This window comes from Eptatretus burgeri, chromosome 2 (assembly GCF_056783735.1).
Source record: "Eptatretus burgeri isolate ZD-2024b chromosome 2, Ebu_testis_v1, whole genome shotgun sequence".
Classification (NCBI taxonomy): Eukaryota; Metazoa; Chordata; class Myxini; order Myxiniformes; family Myxinidae; genus Eptatretus; species Eptatretus burgeri.
Window position 1 is genome coordinate 24,452,651 of NC_140962.1, and position 12,097 is coordinate 24,464,747.

General features: G+C 39.6%; 1 protein-coding gene across 2 annotated transcripts in view; it reads left to right on the forward strand.

Annotated features, from left to right (window-relative positions):
• The first annotated feature begins 2,277 nt into the window (after positions 1–2,277).
• LOC147031607 (myosin light chain 3, skeletal muscle isoform-like) overlaps positions 2,278–12,097 on the forward strand; it is an 18,122-nt gene continuing 8,302 nt past the window's right edge. For both annotated transcript variants that reach the window (XM_085866028.1, XM_085866039.1), the window contains exons 1-5: positions 2,278–2,506; positions 3,301–3,328; positions 5,992–6,135; positions 7,846–8,019; positions 10,278–10,355. In XM_085866028.1, the coding sequence (XP_085722154.1) occupies positions 2,381–2,506; positions 3,301–3,328; positions 5,992–6,135; positions 7,846–8,019; positions 10,278–10,355 (550 nt within the window). In that variant the 5' untranslated portion in view covers positions 2,278–2,380. The remainder of the gene's footprint in view (positions 2,507–3,300; positions 3,329–5,991; positions 6,136–7,845; positions 8,020–10,277; positions 10,356–12,097) is intronic.

Here is a 12,097-nt window from a genome sequence, read left to right on the forward strand (position 1 = left end):
TACACAGAGTACTGTATACAGTTACAATGATATGGTGGAATATACCAAATCTAATCTGTCACCTCCACTCAATGCATTTTTAGGATTGGCATTATGGAGTCATCACTGTTGGTGCGAAACTCGACCGTCATAAAGTGTCACCACAATGAAGCATCAATGGGTCTTGTACATTTGGATTTCATCATGAAAATGTCAAACAAATCCATTCCTTAGATTTGTGCTTCTCAGTGTAAATTTGTGTATTGGCAACAAGAGAATAAGAAGTAAGCATTTATAACATTTTTAACCAAATACTTTGCGGTTGACATATAGTTATGCCGTGAAAAACGTGAATTGCTGCTGTGTAACATGCTGTCAAGGAAGAGCATGTAATGCAGATATTCTGTCAATCACTTCACCAACACCTAAGAGGTTTTGGTGAAGAGTTTGACAAAAAGGAATGTGTTTGTAAAGTATTTATTTTGTCCAGGAATTTTTTGGTTGCAGCTTTCTGTGCCGAACACTTTTCTGTTGACCAACTGTTTTGGTCAAACGTGCTTCACCAAAAAGAAAATGGAATTTATTCATCAGTCTTACCCCAAAGGGGATACGAGACTATTGCAGTGTGTGTGTGTGTGTGTGTGTGTGTGTGTGTGTGTGTGTGTGTGTGTGTGTGTGTGTGTGTGTGTGTGTGTGTGTGTGTGTGTGTGTGTGTGTGTGTGTGTGTGTGTGTGTGTGTGTGTGTGTGTGTGTCCATATATTTTCTCTGCAACCACTTACAATGATGACATCGATGAAATGGTTTTCCAGCCATAACTGGTTGAGTTGAAATCCTTATCCAAAAATCTGAAACCATATTTCTGATCTATGACCGGATGTGAGTGAAGAATTACATTTATGATGTCATTTGTCACATGGTATGGCAGCCATATTGGATTAAAGGAAGAAAATTCAACGCCTCAATTTTTCTGAAACCGCTCAACGAAAAAAATTTGAAACTTGGCATTTGTCATCAACTCCCTATGGGGTACATAGGGTGACAATGATGACATCATCAGTGACGTATTCCAGCCGTAATTGATTGAATTGAAATCTTTATCCGAAAAATCTGAAAATTTTAATATCTGATCTATGACGGGATGTGAGTGGAGAATTAAATTAATGACGTTCATAACTCATGCCAAGAACATATGTGAAGTAATAGGGTGCATATATGATATGGGTATATGGGCCATAATATCAATGGGCCATAATAGTAGCATATCCAGTTAACGATGGTATTTTTGTGCAGAATGAATGCGTGAGGCGAGACTTTGCGTTCTATGAGTGCCGTCCTCGTTTTAATAGATTTTTTTTTTGTGATGAATCCATTGACCAGTTTTTTGTGGGTGAAAACAACCATATCTTTCCAACATTGAGGTGCTGTTAATACCGACTTGTGTTTTAATGGTACTTATCGAAAACAATGCTCTTGGCAAAATTGGAAGCCAAGGCTGTGGGAATGGAAATCAAATGTAACTGCATGAGCAAAATGGAATTGTATCGAGAGGTGTAGATGTTGAGGGCATTACATATTGGGAAAAAGATAACCTAACACAATTCCGTGTATTTTAGTCAGGACTGTACATGGATGGCATCTCAACTGTTAGTGGTAGGGATAGCTGCAGCAGTATGCATGGCATGGAAGGAGACAAATCATATTCCTCTCTGCTGTCTTTATTAATTCAGTAACTCATGGAGTAGATGACAAGGAGGGTGTAACCATATCATTCAGATTGCCTCAATTTGTCTAAAACTGTTTGTGTTGCTATTAATGGGGATATTAAAACTTCATCTTCTCTATTTTACTGTAGACAGAGCTATAGCAACCTCAAATTGATTCATGTATACCAGAGATATTGGTGACCCTCCAAACCCGTATCGTGTCACAAACACTGGACAGGTGGCCGAGTGCATAATTATGATCAACAGATAGAATGAGTTTGGACGACACATTCCCACCTCTCTCCTCTACCCCTATCCCCCTCCTCCACCACCAAATACCACCACCCAGCATCCATTCCTGCCATCACATCACCATCCCCTGTCCTCTGCTCCCAGGAATTCTAAAAAGTTTTAGATAGACTGAGTGTGGACCATGCATTCCCACCCTACCCCACGCCATCCCCATCACCCACCGTCCATTCCTGCCTTCACTGCACCCTGCCCATTGTGTCCTTCTTTGCATGCTCCCATGCATTCTTCAGTAACCCCCTCCAAAGGTTCCCCTCACATCGTCCCACTGAAGGAATTCTGTTTGGGAAGCTCTATAAAAGACCGCAGAGTGAGCGGGAGCTCTGGGGATAGTCAAAACCAGAGAGGACGTTCAGCAGCACTGCCCCAAATCAAGAATCCGCCAGAAATGCCCCCGAAAACACCACCAAAGAAAGCAGCTGAGAAAGCAGCACCAGCACCAGCACCAGCACCAGCATTGCCTCCTGAGCCAGTTCCTGAAGAAGCTCCCAAGTTCGACCCTTCATCAGTGAAGGTACTCCGTTACTCATCTTTTGCTTTTAGGTTGAAAGTTGGACTTAATATATGCAAATACACAGGTGTCCTTGAATAAAAGTACCTGTTGAAATATGGAGCACAAACAGGACACACTCTGGTTAATATGTTGACTCTTCAGATAAACCTCCCACCTGTATATTATTCTATACTGATCCTGAAAACCCAGTTAAAATCATACAAAACAGCTGATCATATATGAGTGAAGCTTCACTTGTTTCCCTTTGGAAATTGAAATGAATTTGCTGAACCTCCAATGCTGAGCTGATGCCTCAAAACAGAGTCACTTTCATGTCACAGCATAACTCGGTAAATAACTTAATGAAATGAACCTTCGAAACCAATGTTGCAAGCAACAAACCTGCATGTTGAATTGCCGGTTGGCCTAATATTTGAAATCAACCAGTAAGTTTTTATTATCTTTTATATCGTATCTACACCAGACTCAGTGGCCTTATAGTTAGTGTGTCTGCTCTGAGTCTGGGAGGCCGGTGGTTCAAACTCTGCCTGAGTCATACCAATGACATTAAAATTGGTATGTGCTGCTTCCTTACTTGGCATTCAGCATTGAAAAGGGTGGATCATGGACAAACAATACTGGGAAGGCAATGGTAAACCACCTGCTATAATCCTGTCCAATAAACGGTTTTGTCAGCACCAGCGCAATGTAAAGAGTATGGTACATCGAAGTGAAATGTCATATCTACACAGTCTCTTGCATGACATTTAGATATATTATGGATGTACATCATCATGCTTTTTGTGTGTTCACAGGTCGAGTTCACTGCAGAACAGATTGAGGGTAAGAGATGAATTCTGCACTTTAATCGGCTCGCAAAACCTTTTCTCTTGGGATTTATTACCAGACAGATTTATTTCTTTCATGTTCATCATGGCATTTGCTGTTCATCTTTTCACATGGATATTGAAATCCATCAAAACTTTAAGAGTGCAAACTCTTGCACACCAGCGATACTCCATTCAAATAAATCTTTCAGAATGTATATAATTAACATATTCATCATGCCATGCTTCAGGATTTCTTAGAATGACATTGTTAAATTCAGAAAACCACCATTTCTGTCATTGGTAGAGGTCTCACTATTTCATTGGAGACCACATAACACCATGTTGACTAATTTGGAAATTGCAAGAGATAACCTCTCATTTTGTAATGGTGAACTAATTACCACATATACCACCATCATTTACTCCGTGTAACATAACTGTGATGTAATTTTATAACTACAAGCTCAATTCGAATTGATAAGGTATATCTGTGCAACATTTAGAAATGGCACTGGAGAGGCCATTCACATGTTTCTCAATCTGTAACAATGTATGGACTTAAATAATTTCTCATGGACGCAAGTTTCAAAGTACATGATGTTTCGAACACATGTTGGAAAGTTTGTGGACCTGTATGTTCCATGACGTGTTTAAGTTTTCAAAAACAAATGGACTGGAGTTAAGATGGATTTATTATCAAGTAAAGCATTGCAGTCTGGTATCCCAAAGGTATACAAGTATTCTTTGTATTCCTCGTTAACTTTTTTTTTTTAAAGTGTAATTTACAACTATCAATAAAAGTAGGGGAAAAATATCTTTATTGAACCGGAATCTCAACAGCACCACTAAAACTCATATTATTCTTGAATGTGTCACCTGTTCCACAATAGACTAATGAATTTGGCATCTTGTTGCAAGGATTTATCATTCTCAGTGTGAATAATTCCTTGGTTAATAGTCTTTTGTTCTATTGTGTCTTCAATAGACCTGGGTTGCCGTGCTTGGCATTCCTGCCAAATCGCTTGGCTCATGATTCCATGATACCAGACTCAAATCACATATGCAAGCATGCTTCAAAGTTTTCACAGGGAATAATAATAATAATCATCATCATCATAACCATCATTATCACTGTCATGTTACTGTGCAACCAATCAACTATAAATTCAAACATGCTTGATGTTTTCATTGACCAGCAATTTAATAATTATTCATTGTCCCACCATCTGTTGTACGACAGTATATCGCTTGCCGCGATCTGCATTTTCAGCACCTGCATGCATGAAAGGAGGAAACATCACTGATTTTGGTTACCAACAACATGAAGACAAGTTCAATCAAAAATGATCAATCGACACATTATTATGCCTTTTTTAATAAGTTGAAGTCAAATTTGAACCACCATTGTCCAGCAATGTCCTTGTAATATTAATGGAAAAAGTATGCTAAATCCTTTCCAATTTCGTTGTCCTGAATGTGATGCATACAAATTCCCAAATGAGACCGAGATCACTTAAAACAAACAAAAAAAAAAGTCATTTCAATCCGTACCCCTGGGTCCCATCACCTGCAGTTCAGTGTGAAAAACCACTAATCTACATTACGAATGTCCTTCAAAAACAGTTCAAATAGTTCAGGAAGGTGACCTCTTAGTCTCCATTGTTGGAGTGTCATTATCCCCATCTTTTGCAGCTCAGAGTGAAAAACTGGAGTCTTTGGGAGTTTATTTTTGGTGACGTAATTGCAATAAAATAAAATATATTGAAAGACAGTTATGCAATAAACTGTGGCAACAGTGTAATGTTGTAAGTATGTGATTCACAAAAACAATTTCCTTGACAAACTTACTGCATGAAGTTTGAATGGGTTTTTCCTCTTTAAAACAAGTTCTATTTTAAAATCCTGGGAATGGATACAGGATTCAGACAAACCCAAGAATTCCAGCGTGGGTGTGCTGAGCTATTGTTGGATCAACGGGAAACTAGTGAGGCAACAGAGACAATGCTCACTAGTAAGGTGACACCAAAGGACCAACGGGCCTATATTTGGATAACCTTGGATAGGTTAACGTCTGCATTGTGCTTTATTGTCTTACCACACAAGGCATCACCTCATTGTTCTGAATATGCATACTCACTTTATGGACTTTCTCTCTACTATACATATCTTCCTTAACTCCACCCTTCTCAGTTCTACTTTTATCCACTCTTTCATTCATCATCCTGAGAATCTCTTAATTTCACCTCTTGCTGGATCCTATCAAGCTTACTGTGTGGATTTATCTCACCCATTAACCCATTCTAGAAATTCCTCTTCCACAGACTCTTGTACCTTAAATTTTCTCCTGTGCAACATTCCTCCCACCCATGTTCCATGAGAAAGCTGTCCTGACAAGACATGTAACCATTGTTATACAGAGGTTTGTCAGTATATTGTGTAATTTGGAAAGTTTTTCTTTCACTCATTCAACATCTTGCCAATGCGAAAGCAATGACAAACCACAATCCGCATTTCTTTACATAAGACTGCTTTTACAGCAAGTACTTGTGAAGTATGTTGAATGAGGTACAAGTTCTGCAACTTCATTTAAATGAAATTTTAAACTGAAGGACAAGAAAATGTGATTCACTTCTGCCCAACCCATTCCTCCACTATCTTTCCTCTTTTTATGCACAGATTACAAAGAAGCATTTGAGCTGTTTGACCAGACTGGGGAGGTTCTCATTACGTACTCACAATGCGGGGCACTAATGCGAGCACTTGGCCAAAATCCAACCAACGCTGCAGTTAACAAGCTACTTGGAAAACCCAAAGCAGAAGGTAGGTCTTTCAAATTGTGCTGAATGAGGCCTAACTGTCCTGTCAGAAAAACAAGATCGGAACAACTTTTCATCCAGGTGAACAAGTGTTCCACAAACATTTACAAAACATTCTCATATCCTACTTGAACTTTAACATCTGCCATTCATTGAATATTTACTTTCATTAAAAAGTAGAATGTCATTCATATATATATATATATATACACACACGAGTGGGGTGTGCTTACACATTGTGTAATCATATGGACCGTGCTTCCACATTGTCTCAGGTCCCTCACCTGCATTTGATTTTTCATTTATTTATTTTCGGGGTTTTTTCCATTTATTTATATTTTCATTTCTGGATGCTGTCTGACGATTCTGTGATGTATGTATGTACATATATATATATATATATATATATATATATATATATATATATATATATATATATATATATATATATATATATCACAGAATCGTCTGGCAGCATCCATAAATGAAAAAAAAAAAATGCAGGTTAGTGACTTGAGACAATGAGGAAGCACGGTAATTTTGTGCTGATGGACATGGAAGCCGATACACCAGGAAAAAATCACAGAACCATCAGAAAGCATCTGTAAATGAAAATATAAATGAATGGAAAAAAAAAAACGAAAATAAATAAATGAAAAATCAAATGCAGGTGAGCGACCCGAGACAATGGGGAAGCACGGTCCATATGATTATACAATGTGTAAGCACACCCCACATATATATGTATATATGTATATATGTATATATATATATATATATATATATATATATATATATATATATATATATATATATATATATATATATATATATATATATATATATATATATTGCATGAGGAAGAAGATAATTGGTTTAGGGTCCTTAGGCTGCTCATGGTCACTTGAGAGTTTCAATTCCATGTAGTTTCCACATATCTCATGGGATTGTGAGTTGGACTGGTGACCGTGATGGGTCAGGACATGTAGGAACTATGCTGTTGTATATTCAGTAAATTATGAGCTGGGTTAAAAAAAAAAATTGTCTTGGTCATTCTTTCACGTCCTCTAAAAATATGAATGAATGCCTTTTTTATTTAAATGAATAGTTGCAAGCTCAAGGCATCACACAACAAAATATATTGGTATAGACAAATGCAATTCACTACCTGCAAGTCCTCCTGTGATGGAATGCTTTCCTCATAATCACATCTCACAAAGCAGAACAATGCTCAGCCTGAAGTAGACACAGGCTTTTACCTTGTAATGAATGAGGTCTCATGATTAAAAAGCTATTCTTTCATGTATCTGGCACATACAGAACAATCCTGATGTTTTGCACTACTTGCAGGTATAAAAGTTTAATATAAAATACCCAGCTTTGCACATTTAAAAAGTACAAGCTGATCTTCTCACTCTACGCAGGCTGACAGTCGGAAGAGCATGTGCTTTTTAATATGCAATTGTCCCTGCTTTCTCTCTGCATCTGCTTTTGTGGACCACAGACAGGATTATGTGTGGCTGATATATGCTATTGATCGGGATCAATTTGGCAATAGCCAGTGTGGCATATGTTTCCTGGTCCCCCCCAAAAGTGAAGGAATTTGTCTTTGTGATTTAACACCTTTCTTTTCGGATATTGGCATTAACACATTGCTTCCAAACTTCACACTTACGGATAACCACAACTTTGGCTTTTTGACTCATCCTCACAGAGCTACAGACGAAGAAGATGGATTTTGAGACGTTCCTGCCAATGTTTCAGCACGTGTCAAACGACAAGGACCACGGCACATTTGAGGACTTCTCGGAGGGTCTTCGAGTTTTTGACAAAGAAGGAAACGGAAAAGTATCAGGGGCAGAACTTCGCCATGTGCTGGTCACACTAGGTGCGAGACGGTATCCCTGCTAATGCGGAATGGTAGTAGTTATTAGTCCCTTTCCGGTTTCACCATCTTTGCTCTCTGTCTTTCCATCTGTCTGCCCCACCTGTGGTTTTTCATACCTTTTTTCCCATACCCTTTAACATATTTAACTGAAACTTGGTACATGGCTATATTATGATAAGTTACAGAACAATTTCGAGTTTCAGTGTGTTTCATCAATTTTTCACAGAGTTATGCCCTTTTTAAATTTAGAAAATATCACATCGGTCAGATACATGTATTCCAAAACAATTATCGCTCTTGTTACTGTCATTGTTTAACTCAAAGCAATTTATGATACTGTTGTGGGCCAGGGGTCTGGCAGAGAGAATGACCACGAGGTGGGGGAAACTACGTCGATTCCCACCAGACTCCCCGGAATTGTATGCCGTTGCTCATGGATAATTCCGTGACGCGGCGGGTCGCTTAACCGACCGTGGACGCCAATACCTCAACCGCGTGGCGTAGGGTCCTCCTGTCGAGAATCAAGTTACCTAATTAACCACACGGTTTCGACTACCGGGGAACCCCGCCCTCGGTACGCCTTGCTTGAACCAGATCACTCCACCAACTACCGACTACCTTTCCGGATCGGATGCAGTCGAGCGGCACTTCCAAGGACGTACCGGCTAGAAGGAACGGATTATCGGGAATAAAGACCTGGCTAAACTCAGATTCGAACCATGCTGGACCAATGGAGGAAAAGACAAAGACGAGCTGGGAACATTTCTACAATTATTTATTTACAATAAGCGGGGAAAAGCATGTGGCACAACAAAAAGGTTTATTTGGTATGTAATGCAGGGGAAAGATGAGAGAGGTGTGGTGCGGCAATTTTACAAGCAACTTACAAAAGTGGACACAATGCAGACTTGACGCGAGATTAATAAAGCAACAATAACAATCTTATACAGGCTTTTCTAGTGGACAGGCGCCAACACATTCAGACACGCACTCAGATGAAATAAACCCAATGAAAAGAAAAGGGACCTTTTGCAGCCAGGGGGGGGGGAGGAGGTTGAGGTCGCAGTTTTTGGTACCTGAGCGTTTCGAGAAGAAAGAAGCTCCGTGGTGCGGCACTCGACAAAAGCTGTGCAGTTCAGTCCACAGCCGCACGTGTGGTAATTGCGTCTGGTGGAGTCCAAAGAGGCGGGAGATGAGCAGAAGGCAGGACCAGATTAGAGGCTTGGTCGAGGTCATGTGGGCAAGGACCAGTACAGTAGGCAGGCCATCGAGGTAGGCAGAGCCAGGCAGCAGGAACACTTTCACAACAATTCTCTTCAACCTCTCCAACCTGCAATTCTCTTCAACGACCAAACAACTCACAAATTCTCTTCAACCTCCCCAACTTCTTCACAATTCCAATGACAACGACCAACTCAGAGGTCCGTGCTTTATACAGCCTGGAGCTCGGGGAGGAGCCATGGCGAAACCGACGTCATCGTCCAATCCGAGCATCCCGATTGGACCGGTCCTTCATGTGGTCCGCCTTTCTGAATGGGGTTTCAGCCAGACGCCGGTCTGGCCCGCCCACACCGCGCATGTATGGGTTTGAAAAGGTGGAAGCCGATGCGGCTTTCATAGCGAATTTCGGGATTCTGCCTCAGAAAACGAGTCGCTGGATACAGTGGGTAGTCGGTGGTATGCTATGGTAAGCGAGACGAGGGTGCGAGGAAATTCACCTCAGAAAATAAATGAGGAAGATTGGGAAGTGGAATGGAGGGGAAAATGATTTAATAAAATAAAAGGGAAAAAATGATTTATTAATCCTAACTATAGCCCATCACAACACTCCCTCATCTTCCCACTAGACAAAAGGTAGGGACCTAACTACACATATATTAATGAAATAACTGACTTAGGACAACTGTATGTTGTATGCATACGGTTCCAAGAACCGTAACAATACTAAAGAATAAGGGAATAATAAATAATCCAGGAATCCCCTTCCCCTCCTCCCCAAGCTCTCGAACCACATTGACAGATTGAATGTCATTACCAAAGTGAGTGTTGTTCACTCCCTTGTACAATTTTTCAGCCTCATAATGTTGTAGAATTTTATTGCATTTATGATCCAGAGGCAGGTGTTCAGCATCCCTTCGGCAGGAGCAAATTAACAATTGGCATTAACCCCACAATTTTTAGATTCTCAGCTATCTTCTCTGAACACTGCACACATGAACCCGAACAATGTGGGCAAACAAGTCATGATTTATGTGCAGGTGAGCGGCTCACTGAGGAGGAGGTGGAGAAACTTTTGGCTGATCAGGAGGATGATCAAGGCAATATAAACTACGAAGGTAAGGAGGTGATTAAAATATTGTGGATCACATTGTTATGTACAAATGATATGACCGTTTCAATGTTAACTCATGCCCCGCATCATTTTAATAACCAAAAATATAAATCGTTGCTTTTGTGGTTCATGGAAAGAAGAAAATGCAATTATAAACAGATAACTCACAAACTACAAACCATCACTGGTGGAGGATGTACTGTACATCTGAAGGGAGGGACAAAAGTGCATTGAAACGGATGAAAACAAAGTGTGAACTGGAAAGCATCTCAATATGCAAAGCCCATCCACATCTGCTTTTCATTGAACTAAACTTGATGAAACAAGTTTTTAAAAGGGTACAATTTATTAATTAGTGCTCTTCATTTTCTCATAATAAACGTTTGTTGAAAATTTGAGGACAATAGCACAAAAGGTAAAAACAGTTATGGCCTGGACAGACACACTGAAGCTCAATGGTGAATAAATAAACATTGAAGCGATTAAAAAACAAAAGAAAAAAAAAACTGCCAGTCTTGCACAGCACAGCAGTGAACAAGCTAATAAGGCCTATTTCTACTGACTATGACTCTGTCTTTTGACATTTTGACCCAATTATTAGTCTTCTCCATATTCTTATAAGAGTTTGAAAATTTGATGACAAAAGCTCAAATAAAAAGAGTTATGCCACACACACACACACACACACACACACACACACACACACACACACACACACACACACACACACACACACACACACACACACGCACACGCACACGCACACGCACACGCACACGCACACACGCACACACACACACACAATTGCAAAACCCTGTCTTCCACCTTTCGGGTAGAAGGGCCAATAAACTGATTGCTGGATTTTCAAAAGTACAGAGCTATGGAATAAATAAATAAAACAGAGCTATCAGCCTGCAAAGCCTTCGGACGACAGATGAGAAAAACAGAGAATTAAAAACAATAGGGGGAGCACTCGGTTGAGTGCAAAACCTCCGCCGCCAATACTTCAAGGTCACTCAAGTGAACCTGATATCCTGTTCATTCAATTTGATGTCAATAGTGCTCACAGAGTTATAGTTTGTAACTTTCCCTTTTACTTTTAACTTTTACATACTCAATTTATTCATCATAACGATTCCTTGAGACAGAAATTGATTTTACGTGGGTATATCCACCTGAAGTTCTAAAATCAGCCACAATTATAATTTTGGCATGTTTTTTGTTGGAAATCACTTATAACATGTAGAAATGCAAAAAAAAAAAAATCGAAATTTTGTTGAAAAAAATTGCAAAATTTTGTTTTTTTGGGGGGGGGGGTTGGAAATCACTTAAAACATGAAGAAATGCAAAAACAAAAATTCAAATATTTTTTCAAAATGGCCGCCATAACGGCCATATTGGACTTTGGACCAAGTCCAAAATCTAATGGCATGATCCTTGGACCATACCTTATCCCCCCACGAAGTTTCGTCGAAATCCGTCCAGGAGTTTTTCCGTAATACTGTTCACAAACAAACAAACAGATGGGTGAAAACAGTAACCTCCGTCCATCTTCGATGGCGGAGGTTAAAAATTACACAACGCATCACACACAAAGTTCGGGTTTATGCGACAACAGGTCGTAAGTCATGCTTTTTAAAGAACTACAGTAAGCTTGGCCCTGACTGAGAATGAAACTAGAAAGGATTTACAATGTGTCCTGGTAAAAAAATAACAACTTTAGTCACCTTTTCATTTTGTCAACCC